The sequence below is a fragment of the Centrocercus urophasianus genome, unplaced genomic scaffold (assembly GCF_019232065.1).
Source record: "Centrocercus urophasianus isolate 14NV4802_14NV808 unplaced genomic scaffold, USGS_Curo_1.0 seq_19, whole genome shotgun sequence".
In the NCBI taxonomy this organism is placed as follows: domain Eukaryota; kingdom Metazoa; phylum Chordata; class Aves; order Galliformes; family Phasianidae; genus Centrocercus; species Centrocercus urophasianus.
In genome coordinates this window covers 16,176,346-16,201,316 of record NW_024884744.1, presented here as the reverse complement: position 1 = coordinate 16,201,316, position 24,971 = coordinate 16,176,346, and the positions used below count along the sequence as shown (strand labels likewise).

Genomic DNA, 24,971 nt, shown 5'->3' with positions numbered 1-24,971 from the left:
CTGAACTCACCTCTCACTGTTAATATTGAAGTGCAGTGGGCTACAGCTTGGATTTGCGGGTTTTGATTATGCATACCTAGTTTACATGTGCCTCTACCAGGAAACAGAATTCACAGCACACACAGTCCAGTATTCTCAGAATATACATTATTCATATTGTCTCTTACACCATAACTCTGCAGATAAATGATAGCCCCGTAAGCTACGCTCCGAGGTGCTGAATGCCTGCAACGTTTGTGGGACTTGAAGGCAATGGGTGCTGTGAGCAATTAGATAACAGGTTTGACAGTCTTGTAGCCAGTCTCACAGTCTGTACATTTAATTTGCAAATAGAAGAGTGTCACATTCAAATGTATATAATTCTGTTCATTAAATTAAAAACTATACCGGGATCCTGTGCTTGAAACCCTAGCTATGTGCAAACAAGAAATATTCTCAAGTAATTAAAGGAAAAAATCATGTAAATGATCATCAAAGCTAAGCCCTGTTCTGCTGCAACCTTTGTTAGGTCAAGCACAAGGAACTGAAAAAACTGGGAGCACTTAGGTTATCTGAAATAATCAGGTATAAACAGAAAGAGCATTTCACTCTTCCGGATGAGTGAAATGCAAAAATCAGCCAGCACGAAGATGAAAGCTCATGTAGGATTTCTCAAGTAATGCCAGATCTGATCAATTGAAATATTGTTAGCAGCAGGTTAAGGAGGTATTTATTTAATAATGGGGCAGAATCTAATTGACTTTGCAGGGAGAGCAAAGCTAAACATGCAGGCTAGTGAGCACCTACTCGCTCTTTCTGAATCTCACCCAGCCCTTTCTGGGGAAGGCAGAAGAGCAGCACAGGGCTCCTCAGCTGTGCTGTGCCCTCTGCCAGCACCACGGGCACATCTGTGCTCATGTGCTGGGTCTGCTGAGGAGGGGCTAAGCTGCTAAGCAGCCCTGGCTCTGTCCCCTCCGCATCCTCCACAGCAGCTGTGCTGTCCTGCTTCTGCAGAATGCCTCCCAGTGTCCTTGCAGCACGCTGCAGCGCAATTCTGTAACCAGCTACACCACTCAAACGCACCTCGGTTCTTCTAGCTCTAAACAGTTTAAACTATCCATATAAATAACCCAGAAAATAAGAGTTTGACCCAGCTTCGCATCTTAGGGTACCTTGGGTTCATTTTCTCATGCAAAATTTAATGGAAACCACAGCTTTCCAAAAACCAGGCAAAAGAGACCAGAATTAAAAGTGCATTTAGGTTCCTACCTGCTTGGTTAGTTGTCACAGTGACTGACACGGCTTGGTCCTGGCTGGGGTTGTGCTTGGACACTCCATTCACTGCCCAGACCTCAAAGGTGTAGTTGGTATGTGCCAGGAGGTCAGTGATGGAAACCTTAGTGGTTTTCAGCCCGTTCTGCTGGGGGCTGAAATGCACACCACTGCCACAGGACCGGCAGCGGCTGGGCTCCCCGGCCCCGCAGCGCTTGCACACCACGTTGTAGGAGATGTCCTCCCGTCCTCCCTTGTTCTGCGGGGCGCTCCACTCCAAGTTCACCGATGTCTCGTTGACATTGGAAATCAGGTTCTGGGGTGCAGATGGAGGGCCTAGGAAGAAAAATTCCACCTTTTTAGTAACTGCAAGAATGTCACATAGTATCTTCAGACCTGTGGCCCTGTGTGGGCAATCCCAATGAAGCCAGTGACAGCAGAGATCATGCAGAATTTTACTTCTCTGTGTTCTTAATGAAGATGGAAAATTAACCAGTAGGACAATTTTTAATCTCTTCATCTGATGAAGAAACAATATTTTCCAGCTCTAATTTAACCTGAAAGCCCCAACTACAACTGAACAAGAATAGTATTTTTCATTGGTGTTACTTATACTTGTTTTGAAATCTAAGCCATTCATTTGGTATATTTTACACTCATTTTTCATGATCTCCTGTGCAAACCATCAAATGCACAAACCACCGCTTTGAGATTTTCATGGTCCCCCATTACACACATGCAGACAAACACTGAAACTGTTGATCATTCGGTATTACACTGTTGTTTTTTTTTTTAGGAACAGAACTGCCATATTTTCCACACAAATTGATGTCAGATGACATTCAGCAAAAACTGAAGCCCACAACGCTCTCGCACCACAGGACAGGAACAAAGACCCACATCTTGTAGGTGCGCTGCCTGGTTGGCTCCAGCATGGGGGGAGAGGGGGGCAGTCAGGCACCAAGTAAGGTCCCCCACACTCCTCATACAGTGGGTCTGAGCCAGGTGTGGGGCAGAGGCCCACTGCAATGGAAATGGCCGCTCTGACCAGCCCAGCACCACCGGCTGCTTCACAGCCCAGGCACAGGCACAAACCTCATTTATATGCTTCGATCCCCACAGGCTCCGAACCAATAAGTACATTAAAAATGCAGAAGAGCTAATCCTGTGATCCTTGATCTAATTTCAATACAGTTGAGGTGAGACACATTTTTCTATCCTTAAATTTAACAAGAATGATTCCTGGCAACCCCGTGAAACAGATGAAGGATTTTATACAACACAAAAAGCTCCGCAGCCATCAAAACGCAGTCCCTTCTGGGACTGAGCACAATGGCTCTCTGAACTACACACACAGTACTATGGGACAGGACACAAGGTAAAATACAGTACCCAACAGAAATGGAACAGAGAGAGAATGAAGCAGGCAGAACGTAACCATCCAAACCAGACTGCAGAGAAGATGGCAATCCTTAGTCATTATGCACGGCTGGAGCTGTAAATGCGGGTGTTACTGCCAGTAAAATACAGGAAGTAATTTTGTAGGAAGTCACAAATTAAGTTTTCATTCAAGATACTGGAGAGCTTATGAAAGCTTCTTAAATTTTTCAAAATATTATTGGTGGTTGGAATTCAAAAGCGTTCAACTAGATCTGCTGGCAGAAAGGAAGGAAAGTTCTTACAAGTTTCATTCCAGATTTTCAATTCTTATTATTCATCCAATGTTAAGAAATCGGAAAAAAAAAAAATAGGCAGCACCAATAGTCTGATTAACCACATAAATAAATTAATCTCAGTCTCTCATATGTCAAAGGTACAAAAGCATCCAAGAGGCTTAACTGGAAACTGAATAAATAATAGTGAAATCCTGCTGAAATCATAAAGTGACTCAAGTGTAGCAGCAAGGAAGTCAAGCCATCAAAAGGTAATGGTGGTGAAGACGAATTGTGGCTGCCTGGGTTCATCAGCAGCTACAAGGAAGGCTGAGCTCTGAGCACAATGCAGAGGGGGAGGCTTTGAGGGCTGCATCATGTCCTTGGGCCTGTGCTTGAAGCTGCCAGGACCTAACACATGTTAACTGGACGCAGTATTTGGATTTGGGGAGAGGCATGTAGGTAAGGAAAAAGTGTTAAATTACACAGAGGTCAAATGTACCTACTACTTATCATCAGTGCCTAGATGAAAGCTTCTGCTGCAAGAGCAGCTGAGCAAGGATCGTCTCTGTGCTCAACTTCACAAATACAAAATTAATATATTCATTTTGAGAGGAGAGAAATCCTCCCTTCCTGCCAAACCTTTGAAGTACAGTCTCTGGGCTAGCCAGGGCTGTAAGGCAGATTTACTGCCATGAGCAGACATACCACAGCCCAACCCCTGCAACAGGGACAGCCCCTGCTGCTGCACCACTGGGCTGCAAGCCTCAATTTTGGTCTCTGCACCAGCAACGCTGAGGACATCCAGGGACAAAACCCCAGTATGCAAAAAGCAGCTACTACATAGCGAGACTCAGATGGGAAAAAGCAAAGAGCTTTTTCGTGCAGAATGTTACCTTGCTGCTATTGCACTGCCACAGCTGGGACTGCTCTAGGGCCAGGCTCTGCACCCTGGGAGTTGCCACGCTCACAGTCCTAAAGACGTGCCTGTTAGCTCAGACACAGCAGCCAATTTGGGGTTAATCTCAGACTTACTCTGGTGTCCATTAAGATATTTTCCAAGGCTCTAGGTCCAGTTTCACGTGGGAAAATGTGCCAGAATGAATCAAGCTCCTCAGAAGCAAAAAGTCAGTAATTAGTATGTGGGACAGGGCATAGCAGTGTCTAAACAGAGACGCAGCGAAGCGGAAAACCAGGGAAGCAGATGCTTGCAGGTCACAGAGATGAGCGCACCACCTCCAGCATGAAAAGGAAGATGCGGGGGAGTTTCCAAATGGTGGGCTGACATGGCAGCGAGGGGAAAAGCAATTTCCTTTCTTTCTGGAGCATAGTTGTTAATGGAGCTGTTGGCACTGGGAGTGGGGAACAGTTTCAGATTGATGGGCCTGGTTTCAGATGTTGAAACACAGGGCGTATCTGCTCCTTCAATAGTGATCAGGATTTGCTTTGTTTCTGACAACAGAGACGCTGCCAGAGGAGAGGAAAACCCTTTCGTGGCCGTGGGAGGCTGCAGGCACCCGCAAAGCAGCACTGAGAGGGACCTGCATGAGGGACATACAGAGAGGGACCTGGGTATCACAAAGAGAACAGGGTATGAGCACGGTTGACTGAGAGCAGGATCCTTCAGCTGCCCATTCACGAGCACCGCAAGCAGGCACAGGGGAACAGAGAGGACAGAGGTTTTTCACTTTATTCCCCTTTTGGAACTCACAAACCTTGCTTCACAATAAAGCCATCAAAATAAGCTGAGCCACGAAGCAAATGGAAGGCCTGGGGTGGAGCAAGTTCAGTGTGTCTGTGCTTGGGGAACTGAAGAGTCTGTTTAGCAACAAACCTTTGTCAAGCTAATCTTGCTGTCTTCCTCAACCCTCCTATTAGATTTACTTAAATGCGTTGTGCAATGCAGATTGTGTTTGGCTTTCTCTTGCTGCAATAAGCTATAGGCTTTGCATCTATTTGTCTGTCTCTTTAATGACAGACAGATTTGGCCAGCTGGCAATACTGTACCCCTGTCAAACGAGTATTCAGGAAGAGTACAGTTTTTAAGGAGTTAACAGCACAAGCACTGATTTGTACTAAAAGGGCTGATGCATTTTAGCACCCTTACTACAATCTCAGGCTGCATTTTCCATCTGCCACTATCTGCTACCCTCCCTCCATTCCTACAAGGCGCTCAGGTCCCACTCCCAGCCAAAGGCCTCCTGCAAGCCCCTGCAAGGCTGATACAAGGCTGTCGAAATCCCTGACAAAGATAGGAATCATCACCCGACCGGCTCCCTGCTTCCTGCCAGATCACAAGACACCTCCCCATGCTACATTATCCGTGCCATCTCTGTGGATGACAGGCCTCCCCAGGCAGGCTGCAGGAGCTTCCCTGTCGCACAGCAGGGCCCAAGTGGTGCGATGAGCCCGGGGTGGCCCTGCCAGAAGCCCAGCTCCTCTCTGAGAGACTGAGGGAGCACCCATGCGGCACAGGCCGTTTCTTTGGACTGATTATTTCCATGAGAATCGTGTTCAGATTTCAGAACAGATGCCCTCAGGGATCAACCTCACCCACAAAAGGAAAGCACCACACGCAGTGAGCCCCACCGAGCCACTAGGCTGAAGCACAGAGCATCCTGCCCGACAGACTGCTCACGCCACTATGCTGGGACTGCTGCTGCTGCTGTGAGCCCCCAGACAGAAGGCACAGCCTGCCAGGCACACCGCCGCTGCCCTGCCTGCTGCAGCCAAGCCCACAGAAACAGCTGCCCTGCGATCTGAGGGCAGAGCTGCAGGCGCGCTGTGCTGGGGAACTCCACTCAAACGGCTATGACAAAGGTTTTAATATCACTGATTTTACATCTTCCTTTTTTATTACTGATCTGCCCAGCACGGTGCTTCTCTGAAAGCCTCTGTGGGTGTATACAGTAAATTCAATTACAGTTTTCTACATCCAGACCAGACAGACTTGTTTGACATAGAGAATACTGTCTTCACTAAACCAGTTAATTTAGTTCAGCAACAGTGTATGGTTAGAAGGCGTGGATTAAAGGGCTGTGAAAGAAGAAGAGAAATAAATGATTCCAGGCAAAACAGCTCCTGAGAGACTCTGCTGTCCCACAGTATGACCAGACATGCTCCTCACTGCCCCAGGCTGACTGAAGCCAGAAGCCCACTGCTGAAAAAAGCAGCCCCAAATGCTGGGCAGGCATTCAGAGCAGCTTGCAGAGGCCTTTGCTCACTAAAGCTGCAGATGAATTGAAGTTTGTTGCTCCTATTCTAAGATGCCCCTTAAACAAAGCATTGAAGATGAAAGCAGTGGGCTTCAGTCTGGCCAATTTTAATGGACCTGAGTAACCACAATAAGCAGTTATGTCAGGTAGAAATAGAAAAACACCACAAAACAAACCAAAAAGCACCTCAGCACAGGGTTCTGACACTTACTGCCTTGAAAGGAAATTTAGGACCCACTCTGATGACACTGAGAACAAAGTTCTCCCTAGCCAGGCACAACTGTCGCAGCTGTCCCTGGCAGAGCTCTGTGCCAGGAGCCCCTTTCTTCGTGCCACTCCATCCTCAGTCACTGAGGGTGGCAGTGGATCGTTTTGGCAGCAACATTACCCAGTAAGGGCTACACTGATATTATCAGTATTTGGACTGTAACCACATTTATGTACTATTAACCTATGGTACGGTTAATATTTATTACGTTGAAAGATAAATCTGTGGGAGAACATTTTTAAAAACACAAGCTTAAACCCACACTTTCCAAGGAAGTGCTAATGGAGATATTTCAAGTACATACCCTAAAGAAGCAAGCCTTCATTATGAGCATCCTGTCAGTCACCAGATCAGTGCATTTAAAATGTAACCCTTTTTAAAAAGGAAGATGCTTTCAAAAGATATGTATGCGGATGGTAAAGAGCAGGATGAGGTTTTTTAGCCCTGGAAGGAGAAAATGATTAAAAAAATAATTCAGTCTGCATGTGCATGTGTGTAAAAGCACATTTCTCTATCGGGTAACGGATGCCTCTGCAGCCAGGGCAATGGATAATTATTTTCAAGTGGGTTGTCACCCTGCATTCAGTCTGCATTTGCCTGACAGTGTGAAATCGGAAGGAAGCTTCATTGGCAATTCCCACCAGACATCAGAAAACCTCAAGCATGTAGAAAAGACTTTAATCTTCTTTAACCATTCCCATACTCTCCTTGAAGAAAATATCACTCTTTTTGAGGCAGAAAAAGCAGACTTTAGCTTGACATGGTTTAAAAATTATTCTAACAAACAATAAAATAAGACAATAGCCTGCTACAGTTGGAAGCTTTCTCACTTCACCCTCAAACAGAAAAACCCTATAAACATACTGCTAAATGCAGCACAGTGCCAATGCCGTGTTTGTTAATCAGTCAGACAGGGCAGTAAGCTTCAACGGCTTCCTACCAAGGCTGACAAAAGCATCCTCTTCATGAGCCTGCTTCAGAGAGATGCTGACCTTCTGCATCTCCAATGATCTCAAAGGGAAGTTGGGATATTCAGAAACCTTGGCTAATTTGCTAAAAAACAAACAAGATTCATACAACAGAACAGACTGCTACAATTCACTGTACCGTAAAAGCAGTCTAGTATGAACGGGCTGATTTGAATCAGCAGCTTGGCCTTAGTTATTCTACAGACAAGCTGTTAAAAGTTAAGTCTTTGATGAATTACAGGAACAGCAGGCACAGGAAAGTAAGCTTCCAACTGTCTAATGGCAGGAAAGCCTAACTGGAAATGTGGCATCGGAAGCAGTGAAAAGTTTAGCACGTCTCTGCTGTACGAGATCTGAAAGGCAGCTTTTGTGTACAGCACAGCAAGAATAAAGGGGACAAATACAGAGGTGCAAAGAAGAAAAGATCCGTACAATGAACAACTCCGAAGAACTTTGGAGTACATACACAGAGAGCAATGAAATGCCACTTGAAGTACATCAAGTGTCTCTGAAGGGTTACCTGAAGTACTTGGGCGCTGTGGCTGCGCGAGGGCTTTCAGTTCTCCTGTCAGCCAACACGACCACTGCTGCTCTCCATGCCACCTCCCGAAGCTGTTACTGTACAGATAGCCTTTAATGATTCTAATCAATATCATAACTCAATCATGATCTGAAAATTTGTCTCCCTGTAGGCAAGGCTGAGTGTGAAATAAAGAGCTTACTATTTTTAGAGTGGATGCAAAAAAAGCAATTACTAAAGGATCGATGTCTTTAGAGTCTTTAAGTTGCCTCACTAAAACATCTGGCAAAGCAGTGCCAGACACAGCTTCAAGAAAAAGCACCTTGGCCTCCTTTTTCCATTTCATCAGGCCTCATTAAACATGGACAACTGTGGAGCTGTCAATAAAGCTTCAGTGTGTGAGCTGTGAAGCCCTTCAGATAAGTCTTAGTTGTTGATCTTCACCCATCTGAATGTCAAGTTATAATGCATAGTAAACTCCTGGGCCTTGTAAGTTTGGGCTCAGAAATAAAGCACACACTTTCCTGTGACAGTTGTATACGTTGTGACCACTAATTGCTTCTTTCAGCAGTTGTGGATAGGTCTCCTGTTCCTGTGGCCAGTTTATACAAGCACCAACGCTTCTTGTCTGCCCAGCTGTTCCCAATCATTTATCATTATAGATCAGGTGTTCTTACAACCCGTGAGACCAAAGTCAACAGTCCACAAGACACAGCAGCCACTTGAAATATCAGTCATCTGCTCCTTTCCCTGTCTCTTCTCCTTTCTGTGCATGTTTAGCATTACAATGGGGTTTTAATAAGGCATCTGATTTGGTAAACAATTCTTAATTTATTTACTCAGGCAAGACTCCTTTGACTTTAATGGGAGTTCTGCCAAGCTAGGGATCCTGGGCCAGTGCCAGTGATAAAATGCCCATTTTATTGGCATGTACAATTTCCTACTTAGCTGCCAAAGAACCCTGGTTACCAACTTCACAATAGGCTTTGTTTTCTTACCACAGAGAACAATGCAATGGATATTTCCTCTTCTCTCCAGAAAGCAAAGAGGTCCAGTTACTGCTGGCAGAGTGTGGGAAAACTGATGCTCGCAGGTGCCATTCTGTGGGCTCAGAGCTTCTCTTCCAAAAACTGCCTTGTAAGAACCCTGTGCAGCACCGCGCACTCTGACACATTATCGTGTCTTTTCTGGTATGCTGCGATGCAGACAACATCCCATGTGTCCACTCATTCTTTCAAGATAAAAAGAAAAACTCTACTGTGAATACCAGAAGGTTGTCTGACAGTTTGACAGGGAAGAAATCCAACCAGAGAAATATGTCATTTTGTCACTGGCCCAACTGCTGGATTTCTTACCCTGGTAGTCCTCTAATTTACTCCACTGATTCTACAGAACTGGGTCCTGACTAACCAAATCAAAGCCCCCGCTTAATTGAATAAACATCTCAGTTAATTTAAGGCTCTGGAGAGAGACAATCAGAAGACAGCTAATAAACAGTTGCTGTATTTAAAGGAATGATGAATTTAAGCTTACTGATTATAAACACACATTGTCAAATTACTCCCGTCTCTTCTCTTTAACCACTTCTCCTTACGCAGTGAATTCTTGATTCCCCCAGTCTGTCTCCACAGACGAAGGAAAAGAGCCTTTTCCTTTGGGATCCCTGTCAGCCAAAAGCCCTTCCTCTCTGGCAGCAACTGAGGAACTATTTCCCCAGCACACCTGGAGAGGAAAAATCACTGTCTCCATGCTGTCTACCCACCGCTCTGATGCTGCAGCTGCCATACTGTACCTTACAAGACATTCTGACATGCTGCTTACATAATGAACAATCTTCTACGATGTTTTAGGAATGAAATAATTTAACAAACGTGAGAATAGATAGAAAGGTGCAGAAGAATTATTATGCCATAAATTTTGTATCAGAAGAACAGAGACTGCTTTGGCAGATATTTCACGTTACAGAGAGCGGGCTTCTATGTCATGGCTCAGACTGCCTCAGTGCCAGAGAAGCGTCCTGGGGAGAAAGCATGGCACAGTCAGTACACAACTACCTACAACACACCAGCCACCACAGGGCAGTGCACTGTATCCCACTTTCTTACTCCTCTATATAAAAGCCAGAACAGTGATAATCAGTGTACGTTTCAAAATTTAGAAGAGGCATGAGTTAAGCTGTAGGAAAAGGGCACATTTGTTTATTTAAAAGTCTAAGCAACCATAATAAACATATGCTCGAATAATCAGCTCCTGTGTAATTACTCCTTCACAAGCACAGTTATTAGGTAGGTAAATTCACTCTTTTTTGAAAATGCAGGTCAAATATTTCTCTCTTAGATAAATTATGTGCCACAGAAGACTGAGCACAGGGCATGTATTAACTAACATTTATGAAATCGAAGTGTTGAGACCTTTCCGACCTTTTTTAAAACCCCAACCTTGGGAACAAGTAAGGACAGTGTTATTTTAATGTGCATTCAAATTTTGACAACAGTCACACAGCTCTAGTGGAATCCACATCGAGTTTCCACTGTAGATTGCTCATCATTTCATTATGGCTCATTACACTGATAACTGTCAGAAAACATTAGAAGCCGGGGCCTTGAGTAATAGCACTGAAATGGTAATTTAAAAACAATATACTTTCTGGAGGAAATACAGCACTGTGCTAAATTCAATTAGAAGAGGCGAATGTAAAGACAACTAAGTGATGTTTGCTGTTTCAAGTCAGGTTCTTCGATTTCTTAACCTGAACTGGAGAAAGCCCTTTTAAAGCAGGCACTTTTCTCATGCATCTCACTGAATTTACCCTCATTATCTCTAAGCTTCTCTGGTATAAACTGTCTTAAATGCAACGGTTTCGGAAATATTTCAGGGCACGCCAAAATACCAATCAACCAGTGACTGGGTGGAACAACAGACTAAATGTTTCAGGGTCACTTACTGAGACAAATTTCAAGCTGGACAGCCTGGTAATCTCTATTTTGTAGAGGGCTCCCAATTAAAAGTCATTAATAATCAGAATTGAACAGACAATATAAACAATACAAAACCATCCCATATTTGCTCATAATGTAAGCATTGTTTGTTAAGAAACAGTTTGAGAACCTGACTCATTAACAGTGGGGACGTGGGACCAACACCCATTAGTCTGGGTGGGAAGTGCACCTGCCTGCATCAGGCTGCGATTCAGGGAGTCTCGCTGCCACATCTTTACAGAGAAAGAAAGTCCAGAATGAGGATCATGATTGAGACTGACTGTTAATCAGCCTTATGGATCTGTGTCCTGGTAAGGCAGTTTATTCCCCATTGGACTGCTAACCTTATGAAAGGCCCATTCCCTCAGCAAGTACTAAAATACAAAGAAGGTTTGAATATTTGCCCTAATGCAACTTCTGCAATGCTTCCAAAAGGGAGAATTTCTGTGTTTGCCACAGTTTGTGCTCAAGTGAACCCGAGGTCAATCATAACCACCTCCACGCCCAAGCACACAGCTGACAAGTCCACTGTGCTTCAGCATTCAAAGTCTAAACTCCCAGCACAGGTCAATGAGGCAGATCCAGGGCGGCTCTGCAGCTTGGTGGTGACAGACACAATGATTATTATTCCCATGAGGGAAGCGTGAGGGAAAAGAGGCATCAGTTAAGTACGTGCAAGTCAGAGTGTCTATGCCTGCCTGGCTTTCCGACACAGCCCACTGTCTCTTACACTCACGTCCAGCCACATTCTGCCCTTTCTTGTAGGAGATTTAGGGCAGACATAACCACTCACTTCAGCAGAGCTAAACAGAGAAGAATGCTAAACAGAGAGCTTCAGCTATTTGTTTAGATTGGATGCCTGACTGAACTGAAGGTTAAGCACAGTTTTTACAACTCAACAGTGGATAGAAATGTCAGATAGTGGTGCTCTGGAACCAGGAAACTCTGAAGCACCTCCTCTGACCAGCACATCAGGAAGGAGGAGCTGCTTAGTACGTACCATGCGAGCTGTGAGGAAGGAAAGGAAAGGGAATTCACCAATTCCCTGCCATCCACTGGCACAGACAGCCTAATGGAAAGTCATAACAGTCCTCCTCACCCAACCTAGAAGGCAAGATAAACGACGAGTCCAGCCAGCCTATTAGCAAAGGAAATCAATAGCCAAGGGTCAAAGTTTTACAAAAACACATCCTAAGAAGCCTGAAGTTCTTCATCTTAAAAACTGTTTAGAAATAAGAAAGAAAGGATCAATCCTCTGTCCATTCCAGGTGTTGTCTCCAAATTACCTAATGTTACTTTTATTCACCTGGTCTAATAGCTCTCCAAGTGAACAGAAAGCTGATTTTACAAGCCAGTGGAGCACAGTCTATCTTTTTGCTAAAAGAATGGATCTCTGATACTGTGTTTTATTTCTTCATTAGTGTGCCGTCACACTGAGCGATTACTAAATGCAGGGCCGAATGAGAATACCAGGGTTAAAGAGAGCATAATGAACAAAGAAGGTGCCTGATTATTATGGCTGTCAGCACAAGGGAATTGGGTTTGTCACCTGGTTTAACCAACTGGTAAGAACTGATTAGAGTCTGAATCTATCTGAAAGAACTTTTGATGTTTACGGTCCCTTCTGTCTCCACATCTTATCAGGAGAGGCAGACAAACAGGGAGTTTCTTCCGGAGGGCCTTCCTTCAACACAGGCCTTTCCAATGGTTCCTGGCACTTGCCTAAAACCCGTGGGAATAAGGCAACTTGGTGTGGCAAAGGATGGCCCTCCAGGAGCCTGACCCCATTCTTGTACAAGGCCCCATGGGCTGCACCCAGGGCCTGCACAGTTGCCACCATCACAGCCACGCTCCAGCAATGAAGAGAAGGTGTGAGTGAGCAAAGCAGCCCCACCAGCCAGCTCCAAAATAACTTCTGAGTCTTACTTCATGTTGGATCACAGAAAAAGCAGCTCTTAAGCTACTGGTGAAAATTCAGAGCTATGAAATGTGCAGAGACAGGCCTGCTTCCCAGGGCCAGGCGGCCGTGGGACTGTGCTGTTGGCTTGCCTCTCTGCACATCACATCTGCAGAGATGAAGACTGTGGCCAACACCATGGCCCTTGCCCTCTCTTTTGCACTCTCCGTATTTTCACTGTAGAAGAGCAAGACAGGAGACCTCAACTTTGACTGACCTCCAAATACCAGAAGGGGGAAGGCTGCCAGAAGCAAGTCCAAGACTTGACAAAAAAAGGCTAGGCTTGCAAGAGTACATTTTGCAATGTAAGCAAACATACATATCATTTGCTCACAATTCCCCCATCTGGAATTATTTTGCTCTCTCCTCATACTTCAGTCCCACACGTGCCTATTTAAATTCAACCAGCTGATTCCTAATTTGATTTCTATTTGGTCAGTATGTCAGCTGCTACAACCAGAGCTTTATGAGAAAATTTTTGCTGGTATATTTAGAGTGTATCTTCTGAACAACAGTTTTATTGTTGCTAAAGACATTTTCCCTATCAAAACGGTCAAGTTTGAAATCTTCTAGTGTAAACAGTATTACAAAAAGCACGATCCCACTCAACTTCAGTGAGGTTTCACATCACAGCTAGACTTCTATCCCCAATCAGCATTTGGCAAGAGATACAGGGACTTCTCTGCTTTCCTACTAAGCTAAAGCAGCTGCTCCTGACTATACCCAGACCTGATCAGCCACCACCCAGCAAAACTCCCAGCTGAAAGGAAGGAGATCACTGAGGAAGAGCTGGAATCACAGGGTGTGGGAAAGGGATGAGTGCTGCTGAGTTATGGACATAGTTTGTTTCTGCCTTGTAAGGGAGAAATTAAGATTGAAACAAATGTGAGTCATCTCTCTAAAATGAATTTGGAATATATTAAAATGTTACAAAAGAAATATCTCAGCCTTCCCTCACAGACACACACGCTACATAAATATACAGTTGAACTCCAAAAATCTGGAAGCATTTTCAATAGCTTTCAGAGAAAGTCACACATGGATATCCCCCAGTAAAATACAGCCCTTTCACTTACGGTTTCAAACTACTCTGCTCCTACAGAAACAAAAACCAAGGCAGTGGATGATCACGATTTAACACCAGGGCATGTCTAGAGTCTCCGGTCTTTGGCTGCCTAACCCATTAACCAACACACAGGACAAGGAGCTGTTCCAGTAACTCGGCGGGTGTGCTCAGCGTGCTACGCCTTTTGTTTCTCATGCTGAAAATGTTCTGGTGGAACTGAAGCATAATTCCATTTGCTGTGCATGATGTATTTATATACAAAGGATGTATTTATATACAAAGGATAAAGTAAACCATACTTTTGGGGAGGTTTTATTCATTATGGTTTAAAATTTCTTATTACCATGCCTTTTGGAGGAACACTCCTATATTCCTAAGGGGCATCAGCAATAGTTTGTGCAAATTAGATATTTAATGAAATTATAAATACTATATATTTACTCCTTATCGTATAATTATGAAAAAAAAGATGTCACAATTTCTAGAAATACCAATAATTTAAATATGGAGAGTGATGTCATCTACTAGACAGGTCCTCAGACTGGAAATTAGACCTGTAATTACTTCCATTGCTGAAGCTTGCAAGTCTTTAGACTGTAATCTCTCAAGGGTCAGTGCAACCATATCACTGTTAGGAATTCAGGGCTGAAAACTAGTGTTTTCTCTCCCAGAAGCGTGATCCAAAATGCAAACCTCCTCTGCAAAGGGCTGCAGTAGCTAATGGACACTGCTATCAGAAGCAGGACTTCTTAGACACAGCTCTCCAAGCAGTATGAGAAACAGGCGATGGAAAGGGAAGAAAGTGTTTAAATACCAACTTACGAGTGCAGGGCATGGACGCAGCATCATTTTCAGCTCGGAAAAAGCCCCGATCGCAGGTGCAGGAGGTAGAGCCTTCCCAGATGGAGTAGCTGTGAGGCGGGCATTTGGCACACGCAACATCTGTCGAGAGCGCCTTGTAGTATCCGATTTTGCAAGCTAGAGAGAGGGACAGGAAGGGAGAGTGTTACTTGCCCAGACTGTGGCCATAAATCTCTGCCTTACTTATTCAAAATCAAGGCAGGAGACATTTCAAAAGAATCTAATGATGTCCTCTTAGCCCCAGGTGAAGAATTAAAATCACCATACTCTTAATGACTACTCCTATGTCAGGAGATACCAATTTCTAATTCCAACAAGAGCCATCTTGGCTTGGAGATGGCAAAAAAAATTATGGACTTGTGTTGACGCTGCCAGAAAATCAGCTGCCTCTTTGTGCTTACTGTGGAGCTGCACGCTGTTTAACCCACGTCCACCTGCATTCACAGACACCAGAGCATGCAACAAAAGGGTGCAATTGCTTCATTCTATGACCACTTAAGGAATGGCAGCTGACAGCCAGACCCTGCCAATTTTTAAGAGGGAATGGGACAGGAACCCACTGTGATTGGCAGCGAGGCCATGTGCCTGACATGCCCGGAAATGGCTCATCTCCCTCCTGGAAAGGCAGAATTAATTTGGCTCCCGATCCCCAGCAGAGGAAATCAGCAGTACTCTCCCCTCCCCGAAGCCAGGACTCATCACTGACTGCACCACTGGCATGAGGTCCCATGTGTGGCTTGGCAAGCTTTCCATGACATCATCTTTGTAAGTGCAATGCTTACACGGATGGGTACTTTTACATCACTTGGAAAAAACTCATTAGTATCATTAATAACACATTTTAACAGTGGCTAACGCGTATGCCATCTCAGAAATTTCTCCCTTGGCTCGAGATAAAAGCCAACCACCACCCTGCTTTCAGCACTATGGACAAAGAGAAAACACGCAAAACATGTACAAAGGAAGGTAGTTCCAGGCATTTGCTGCACTACTCCCACTCATGTTTGGCCACTGATCGCTGCCCTAACACCAAGTCCCCCTCACACGTTGCCATTTATCACTGCCCTAGTGCCACAGTCCCGTCTCCCTGCCCAATGCAGTGCACAGTTGCCACCCGGCCCTGTCCAGCCCAGGCTCCTTCTCCTGCTCACCTTCCATCAGCTGCTCTCCTTTCCCTCCCCTTCTTTAATGAAGCTGTCCATACTGGGAACGGGGAGGGGTTTAGTAACACACTTATAAACCAGCAAGTTGCTTTCCTCATTAACCAAAGCCATTTCTGGAATTTCCCTAACGAGCCCTAACTTTACGACGTGCCGTGCACCATCTGCAGAAGCGCTGGGAGACCGGCTCGCTTTTGCTCGCTTTGGCTGCCACTGGACCAGAGAATCTTATAAAAACACATTGCTCAAATGACTGAGATTTATGCTTCCGGAGTTTACACACATTGCGCAATTAGATAAGGTTCAACTCGCAAGGTGCTTTCTGGCCCTGCTTCAAATGGCCCTGGGGCTTCGAGGAGAATCAGAAACCGTAGTGCTGGCAGGAGGAGTGGTGGGGCCAAATCAGCAGCGTGCCCCCAGCACGGCACAACCCTGGGCACAGCCTGTCAGCTGGGCACAGCCATGGGTCCTGCTTGTGGAGTGAATGGATCAGGAAAAGGAAAAAAAGAAACAAAAAAAAGAAAAAAAGGAAATTAATTTTCCATTCTTTGCAATACGCGGTGAACGAGCTGTGCTATTGCTACAAGCCCTCCCTGCAGCCAGCTGAACAGCAGCTGGTTCTGAGCTGAGATGTCAGTCCTGGTTCTGCTCTTCTGCCTCAGCCCAGCAGCACAGTCAGTACAGTGGGAAACAGGAGTCCAAGCGGAGAGCACACTAACTGCTTCCGTCTGCTATTCAAGGGTTTCAAAGAAAATCACATGAACTCTAACATTATTTTAATATGAGCATGATTGTTCACAGAAGTTATAAATGAAGAGCTACATTTTGCATTTCCCCAGTATTAGAGCACTCTGATGGTGTTGTTCACAGCTGCAAGCTCTGCACTGACTCCAGTGTTTTACTGGAAAGGTAGAAAAAGGGAGCAGGGTTAAGGATCCTTCCTCTGCTCACTCCCTTTACAGGTAATAGATGGATGCAGTGGGTACTGCAAGGTCAACAGACTGTAAGTCAAGGATTTTTCCCCTTTGTTTGAAGCACTGTATTTTGCTTTCTACTATATTAAGCCACAATCATTAATATTTCAAGACCTGAAGAAGGCTCTCCCAGTGCAGTGACTGCTCTGAAGCGCACACAGCCATTTTGCTCCAGCTGCACAGAGCCATCAGCTCTCTTTGCTTCCGTGTGCTCTGAGATTCACCACATTTCAGCACGTGGCACAAAACTGCATTAGAGAACATGCTGCACTAAGCCAGCAGTCTTTACTCCCAGAGCTCGGTGGCACTGTCACTTCTTGGTTAAATCTAATCCTGCTAGGGCAGCTCCACACAAAGCCCTGCGGCAGCAGCCATCACCAGCAGAGCCAGGGCAGGCAGCAGAAGAGCTGCCTAGGAGCTCCCTGGCTCAGAGGCCAGCACACAGCCCATGCAGAACCTGCTCCATGGGCATCCTGCCTGGCTGCAGATCTTCATCCCGCTGCTGTCTTAGGAAGGGCTTGCAGGGCAAGGCGGGCCACGAGCAGCGCTCTTACACAGCTTTCAAAACATTCCAATGTGAGAAGATGAGTTCACGTGTGCTGTACAAACTGTGTTCCTTAGCTTTGCCTTAATTAGCTCTTTCTGTTAGCTTAGAGAAACAACAATAAGAAAAACAAACAGACATCTTCTCTCCCATTCACCTCACCCACAGCAAGGTTACGGCCCTCTGCACTGTATCCAAAGAAAATTCTGAAAAATATTTTCAGTATCAAAATGCTCACAGTTTCTTTCAGAACAAATCTCATTGACTCTAAATGGACGTCAGCTTGAAATAAACATGCTGATATCCTGGAGTTGCCATGTTACAATCTATTTAATTTCTATTTCCCCTAAAGGCAGGCAGCATTTGTCCAGCAGTGCCAGCCAGCACCACAGGGGTTCTTTTTTAGAACAAAAATGACCGAACCGATAGACGTCAGAGCTGCAAGAAGCGCTCAGAAGAATTACGGAATTTCAGTCCAATCTCCATGTACATTTTCTCAGGCCGTTTTTCAAACTTCATTTTTCTCATTAAAACCTGATTTTCTAGTTTTTATGGCTTTTTTTTTTTTTTAAAGGAAAAAACATGTGTGGGCTAGAAAGTCTGCTTGCAAGCTCTTGCCAAATGCTGAATTCTCCATTAGAAAATTTCAGGCAGCGATTTCAGAATTTCATAGTGCATGGAGTTCTAGTCACATACTTCTATTTTACTGCAACTAAAAAGAATTAATATTTTTAAAAACTATTTTAAAATAAACTTTGATTCTTTTTTCCTCTGATTTCTGGATAAAAATGAGAAAAGTCCCCTTCAGCATTTTAAGCTGTTCAAGAAAATGGAGCACATGCAGCCTGGGCTGCAGAGCCATCCCTTACAAATCCCAGTGCTGCGTGTGCCACCGTCGAGGTGCTCTGCATGGGATGGGTTCCCCCTGGCCGGAGCCACCATGGGGTCAGCAGTGGATGAGAGATGCTCCTGGTGCTCCCGTGTCCATTGGGCACATGGGTAATGCTGCTGACAGTCTGCGGGTGGAAAGGCACTGGAGCCAACTTTGAGGAAAAAAACAAGAATGATATTCCTGGTTAAATGAAGGACAAAACAAATAATTTCAGAAAAAATACATCAGTGTTTTTCTTCTAAGTTTCAGACCGAAAAGAAATTTGTGTATCAAATACTTTGATAGCACATTATATGTTTTGTCGTCAGCAGTTATTTTTTCTATGGCTCCTGTCTGTGTGAAAATATTTTAAGCTCATGCTTTAATTGCACCCTTAGGAATAAGAAGTTACTTTTATTTTCCCCCTCTAATGTTCCTCCTACTCTTTAAAAGGATGGATTTTCTCCCTCAGATTGTAACAAAACCACATCTGCCACATAAGTAGGCAGCATCTTCTCAGCTCTCTTTTACTGTTATTACCATTTCTGAGCAGATTTTTGTGTGTTAATTATAGAACTCAATTGTTTGGATAGTCTCTTTTGATGAGCTTTCTGCCCCGCACCATGAACTCCTCTGTTATTGTACAGCTGTTTGAGTTCCAAATGCTCATCAGGGTTTTCTAATTGTCAAGCTGTCCCAGCGACTAGTTCTTTTGACCTAAAAGTCAAAGAAAGGGAGTCACCCTTGTCTCCCCAACATGAATGCCAGGGGAGCCCCAACAGCCCCCCTAATGCCTACGAGACAATGCCTTTCCAGATCATTGCCACTACTAGCATAATTGGTTTTGGGTGAAATGAGAAGATTTTAAATAGGATGAATTAATGAGTTTCTTGTAAAATTAAGTCGTTCTCCTGGTCCAATCTAATTACTCACTGTAATGCCCCTGAGGGTGATAAATAAAGATCCTTAGAAGCCAGAGGGGGAAAAAAAAAAAAATAAAATAAAAGTGTCTTCTCTTCAGCCTTTCTTACAAGTCAGGTTGTAGAATTAGATGCAACCTACCAAATAATGTTTCCAAGTAAGGTCACATTCCTTTGATGTTCATGCTGCAACATCTTTACTGCCTATTTTACCTCCTTTTATGAACAACTGTATAATTTCTACACATTGAGTTCCACGTCTTTAACCCCTCTCCAATGAGCACAGCAGTATTTCCACACGCCAAGCCCATTTTTCTATTGTACGAATGACAAGCAGAAGCACAAACACTCTTGCTAAAGACAATTTTGGGACTTTGGAGCAGTTTCCCTCCTTGTGCTGGCTCAGCATAGATTGAACCCATCACAAGGTGAGGACAAAGGATGGTGTCAGTGACTGGTGAATGGATAGTTCAGTTTTTGCACCTGGAGAACAGGAAGCTCACCTGCTTACACCTGGCAGTAGCTGAAAGATGTGAGGAGCAGGTAGCCAGGGAGATCTCTGCTATGGAATTGGATCACCAGTACCATCCAAGGTCTCCTTCTGCATCCTTGGAAGAAAAGGGATGAGGCGCAGACCTCTAACTGCAGCTGCCAATTGCCACAGCACATCAAAGGTGTCAGTGCATGGCTGCTCCCTGTCAACAGGCAAAGCCCTCGTGCTCTCAGACACATCCCATTGGTACCATGTACGCCTGTTAACTTACACAGGTGCCCCTGTGACAATTCCAGGCCTGGAAGGCCAGGCAGCCAACCCAACCAGCAAAAACCAAGGCAAAGAAAGTGTTCAGGACCTCAGCCCTTCCTTGGGCACTGAGCCACTGAGCAGTGGCACCACTTTTTCCCCAGCCTACCTTCCAGCCTCACATTAGGAGGTTCAGCTGGGAAGTCTCTATCAAGGCACTGTAAAAGGAAAAGGAGCCCACTATTTGCTGGCCTTTTGTTGGTCTGAAATCAAAACAAGAAAAAAAAATTGAAAGCTAAAGATGAAGGGACTGGGTAAAAAAAAAAAGAAAATAAAAACCCTGTCTTGGTGAGAAGTCAGCACTTTCCTCGAGCAACAAAAATCCCAGGCTGCTCTGCTCTCTGCAGGAAGAAGTTTGCTAGGACCGGCAATGACAGGAGAGCGGCCAGCGTTCGGGCAGCGGAAATGGGAAGGGCTGCTTGCTCTGCCAGGGCTGCAGGACGCCCTGCCCTGCCCACAGCCATGCGTCCGGCCCAGCAGAGAATGACAGGCACACACAGCTCCTGACGCCCAGGAGATTTAACGCACAAGGATGTGCTGCTGAGCTGGGGAACCAGACCTCAATGATTTTAATAAAAAATTCAAATTTTCATTAATTTACGAATTAATAAGAGTTTAAATCAAGATACTGTCTTTCTCTAATGCAGAAATTGGGCTGCCCTCCTTTGTTCAGTGCAGACAACCCTAGCGTTGCCAGCACGCCTGTGCAAGTGCTGAGAGCACCTTTAACATGGTACTGAGCTCAGCATCGGGTGCTCTCCAGCTCCAGCTGCTCATGCTGTCACTGCACTCTATCACAGACTTCATCCAGTTTTGAAAGTTTAATCACCTTTCTGCAAGCTGGGAGATTTAGGAGATGAGTCAACTAATCAGTTTCAAATAATTACTCAATTAGAAAAACAAGTTGACAGCCTTCCTTGAACAGAAGCAGCAAGAGGAGAATCGCTAAACTAACAGATTTTAAGTCAATTTAAGAGTTTTTTTCATATTTTTTTTTAAATAAGAAGAATGATGGCATGACGGTTTTGTTTGTTTAAAGCGACTAGATTTTACAGAAAAAATATGAGTGAAGTGTTAAAATATACAGTGAAAGCTGGTTAATTGCCCTGAATCTCCACATTAACAAACCCTAATCCTGCTTACAAGCTCCTCTCCCCAGCTGTGTAAAAGCGCTGATGGGAACAGAGATCCCCATCTCGAAGCGCTGTCCAGCCAGCGGGGGATTATCTCTCATCTCCTAAATCTTGACAACTCCGTAAAAAGGCAGTTAAACTTCCTAAATTAGATAAAGCCTGAGACAGAGTGCTGTACAGTTTAACACTGAAAGGCCTAAAACTACTATCACGTATCCCCAGCATCACCAGTTAACACATATGCTTGCTCCTAACTGCCATCATCTGAAGTTTTGCACTGAAAATAAGTACTGATTAAGGCATTAAAGATAAATAAGAAGTTATTTTCTATTATTTAATAATATATGCTAATGAGACATTGCAATTTGCCTTAAGTAATTATTACATTAATCCCCTCCAAGGAATTTCCTATTGACAAGAATTTGTGGATTCATTCTGCACATAAATCCTTTAATGCTGTTTCCTTTGTGCAAATGGAATGCCACTCACTGCAGCAGAGCTGTAATGTTTTCTGCTACTGTTTGAACTCCTATCACAACCACAGGAGCCAAGTCCTTCCAGCTAACCGGAAAGCTGATAGCTCTAGAGCTACAGCAAGATGCCTTAATATGGTTTAATCATCACATCCTCTCTAAATGGTCGTACAGCATGTTTAAAAACAAAAAAACAAAAAAAAAAAAAACAAAAAAAAAAAGCTATTTTTGTCTTCCTAGAGAATTGCTTGACACAAAGGTTTTGGAAGATGCCTAAATATAGACAGTTCTGATGAGATCAGGGTCTAAGCAAGATAACAACTCTGCACTATTTTTGACCGTTTCACAAAGACACTGGAACACAATGGCTTCAAACAGATGCTGCTTCGGCTTTCCCCAGCACTAGAGGAAATAGAGGAGGTACTGCTGAGAGGCTCCCATCAACAGCACTGTAAAAAACTATCAATCCACTACTAAGTAGTACATCAATCAAAATAGTGCAGTGCAAATCATGATCCATTAAGTACTTCACACTTGATTACCCATGACATTTTAGAGAGGGTCATACATTGATGAGTTGCTTCTTTCTTCTTTGCCCTTTGCTGTTTGGAGTGCATGACCACTTCTAGTTCATTACTGATGCAAAGATTATCATGAAGCTTAATTTCAACAAGACAGGAAAACAGCAGCTCAATTGTTTGTGCTTTTCTCCTTAAATTTCCCAAGCTGTACATTTCTCCATTCTATGCAATCACACTTTGCAGAAGTGCCCAAAATGGCTGCTGTGCAAGTGCACCTTATTTGAACTCTGCATTCTCCACCAAAGATTTTTTGAAAGCAGAGAAGAATGACTCAAACTCCCACCATTTCTCTAGGTACCTCTTTTTACCCAATTCTGAAGATGAGGTTACGGATTTGTTTCAAACTCATATCCAATTCAGAAAACAATATACAATATACAGAGAGGCATCTTGGAGTTGACCTTCTATATTTGTTCTCACCTAAGGCCCGGTGCCTCTCAGCAATGTGTGATCTCATGGCTACAAGGGCTGCAGGGTTTCTGCAGGTCTCTTTACTCCAGTTCCTGGTTCTGTCAGATACTGAGCACAGCTTCCTAACCTTCCTCTTCCATCCATAGTGATGATGTGTATCATCGTTTGAAGAGAAAACATCACTCTTTTGCTTTCCAGCAAATCTGGCCTCACAATCTGCTAAGTAAATTTCAGGTCATCTCCCCGGGGATCATGGATGCACACAGCCTCTTCCCATAGGAGGTAGTGGTAAGAAAGCAGCATTGAGGGGAAAGCAAGGCTGCTCCTCTGGGACCACTTCATTGACCTCTACAACTTCAGAGACGCCCAAAGTATAAACCCAATATCGCCGCCTCAGTTTATGCACTTATAAAGCAGCAATAAAATTCACAATAGAAACGCTGAAAAGCTGTTCTGAGGTTTAATTAAGCAATGAGTGTGTACAGAGCACCCTGAGATCTCCACATAACAAGGCATCCATGTGAGAGAGGCGATTACTTCTGATGAAACAAACCCACGGCAGCAGTGTGGCACGCTCAGCAGGGAATTCTGCCCAGGGAGGTTGTGGATGCCCCGTCCTTGGATGTGTTTAAGGCCAGATTGGACGGGGTCCTGGGCAACCTGATCTGAATGTGTGTGTTTGGTGGCCCTGCTAGGCAGGGGGGTTGGAACTACATGATCCTTGAGGTCCCTTCCAACCCAGGTGATTCTGTGATTCTGTGATTCTGTGAATCTGCTGGGCTGCCTCTGCCCTCCTCTCACAGTGAAAACGGAGCCCACAGAAGCTGTTTACCTGCTCTCTGGCAGGATGGTTAGGAGCAAGGCAGAGAAATACCAGCACAGGCTGTATTGCTCGGAGCTGTGAAACTGTCCCTGTTTGAAAATCAAAGGAGCTGGGTATGCTCCTGTCAATGAGCCTTTCAGTAGGGAGGAATAATTTAGAAAGAATAAGAGAGGAATAATTTAGCAAGAATAGGTGGAATCCCCCACCTTGGGGTGATCTGGTGGCTGCAAGGGGAAACGGATTTTGGCAGTTCCCACATTCTTTTGTCAAACTCCTCTTGTCTGGGAAAGAACAGAGTGCCAGAAGCCCTTGCAGGTGAATACCTTTGCTGTTTCAAGTTCACTTGATTTAGAGAGATAGCACGTTTATCTGGATGTTTGGAAAGTTATTAATGAGATCAGCAAATCCTTTCCATGTATAAATTATAAATCACCTTCAGCAGTGCCATGCAAATTATCAAGTCAAGTGAGAACATGTCTATTTATCTGTGACAGTCTTTTATCACCAACAAATAAAAGCAAGAGAGGGAAGCACCTGTGGAGAAAAACATCACCAGCAGCACTGGGGTGCAGCGTCAGGTCACGAATAGCAGCAGGACCCCTGGCTGGGGGTCATCTCTCGCAATGATGTGAAGGAGGTGCCAGCCCAGGCACAGCCACAGCCCCAGGAGAGCAGCGGAGGTGCAGGTTGCACTGCAGGGTACGGCAGGGAGATTTCCACTACAGCGCAAGGGCAGAGGAGGGCAGTGCTTGCAGGGCCAAGAGCTGGGCCGCAGAGAGCCCAGTATCCCCAGCACTGCAGCTATGGCTCCTCAGGAGCTGAAGTAACAGCCAGTGCCACCGAAGGAACGAGAGGCCTCTCTCCCCTGTGGAAGGCCCCAGGCCATGTAGGAGCTCCCATGGAGCACTAGAGCCAGCCCCGGCCCGAGTGGCGGCCAGGCCCTGAGTCACGACATGGGGACAGGCAGCGCCAGCCTGCAGGGCCTGTACCCACATCATGGGGATGCAGAAAGGCCTCGTGTCCCATTGCGGTGTGATGTCACGTGGCTGACAATTAGGGGAAAGCGGCAAAACGAACACAGTTTTGCTTGTAATCTGGAAAGGCATCCATCTCCCACAGAACTACTGGCAAATAAGCTTACCAATAACATCACATTTTTGGCTCAGAAGCCCTCGTGGCTGACACGATTGAGCTATTAATTCAAATATCTACACAATACGTAGATGAGCACAAGATAATAAACAAAGAAATTCATTGCGGTAAGCAGCAGCTGTTTAGAAATGGCCAAAAGCACCACTGACTTCAATCCAGGCCACAAAAATTCACTCTGGGAAAGAAACCTGGCCCTGAGTCTGGCCAAGGCCCCAGCGCTCCGTGCCGGTGCGTGACTCACATCCTTCCCATCAGTCACGCTCTCCCTGGTCTGATAAGCTCTATCAGTTCATGGCTCTCATGAGCACAACTTATCTAGTCTCAGTACATCATATCAAGACTTAATTCTGCCTCGACAATTAACAGAATGCTATCAGTAGTATCCCAATTG

General features: G+C 44.8%; 1 protein-coding gene across 2 annotated transcripts in view; it reads right to left on the bottom strand.

Moving 5' to 3' along the window:
• EPHA4 (EPH receptor A4) overlaps window positions 1–24,971 on the bottom strand; it is an 89,120-nt gene that overhangs the window by 38,612 nt on the left and 25,537 nt on the right. For both annotated transcript variants that reach the window (XM_042820597.1, XM_042820598.1), the window contains 2 exons: window positions 14,698–14,853; window positions 1,249–1,587 (listed from right to left, as the gene is read on the bottom strand). In XM_042820597.1, coding sequence (XP_042676531.1) covers window positions 1,249–1,587; window positions 14,698–14,853 — 495 coding nt within the window. The remainder of the gene's footprint in view (window positions 1–1,248; window positions 1,588–14,697; window positions 14,854–24,971) is intronic.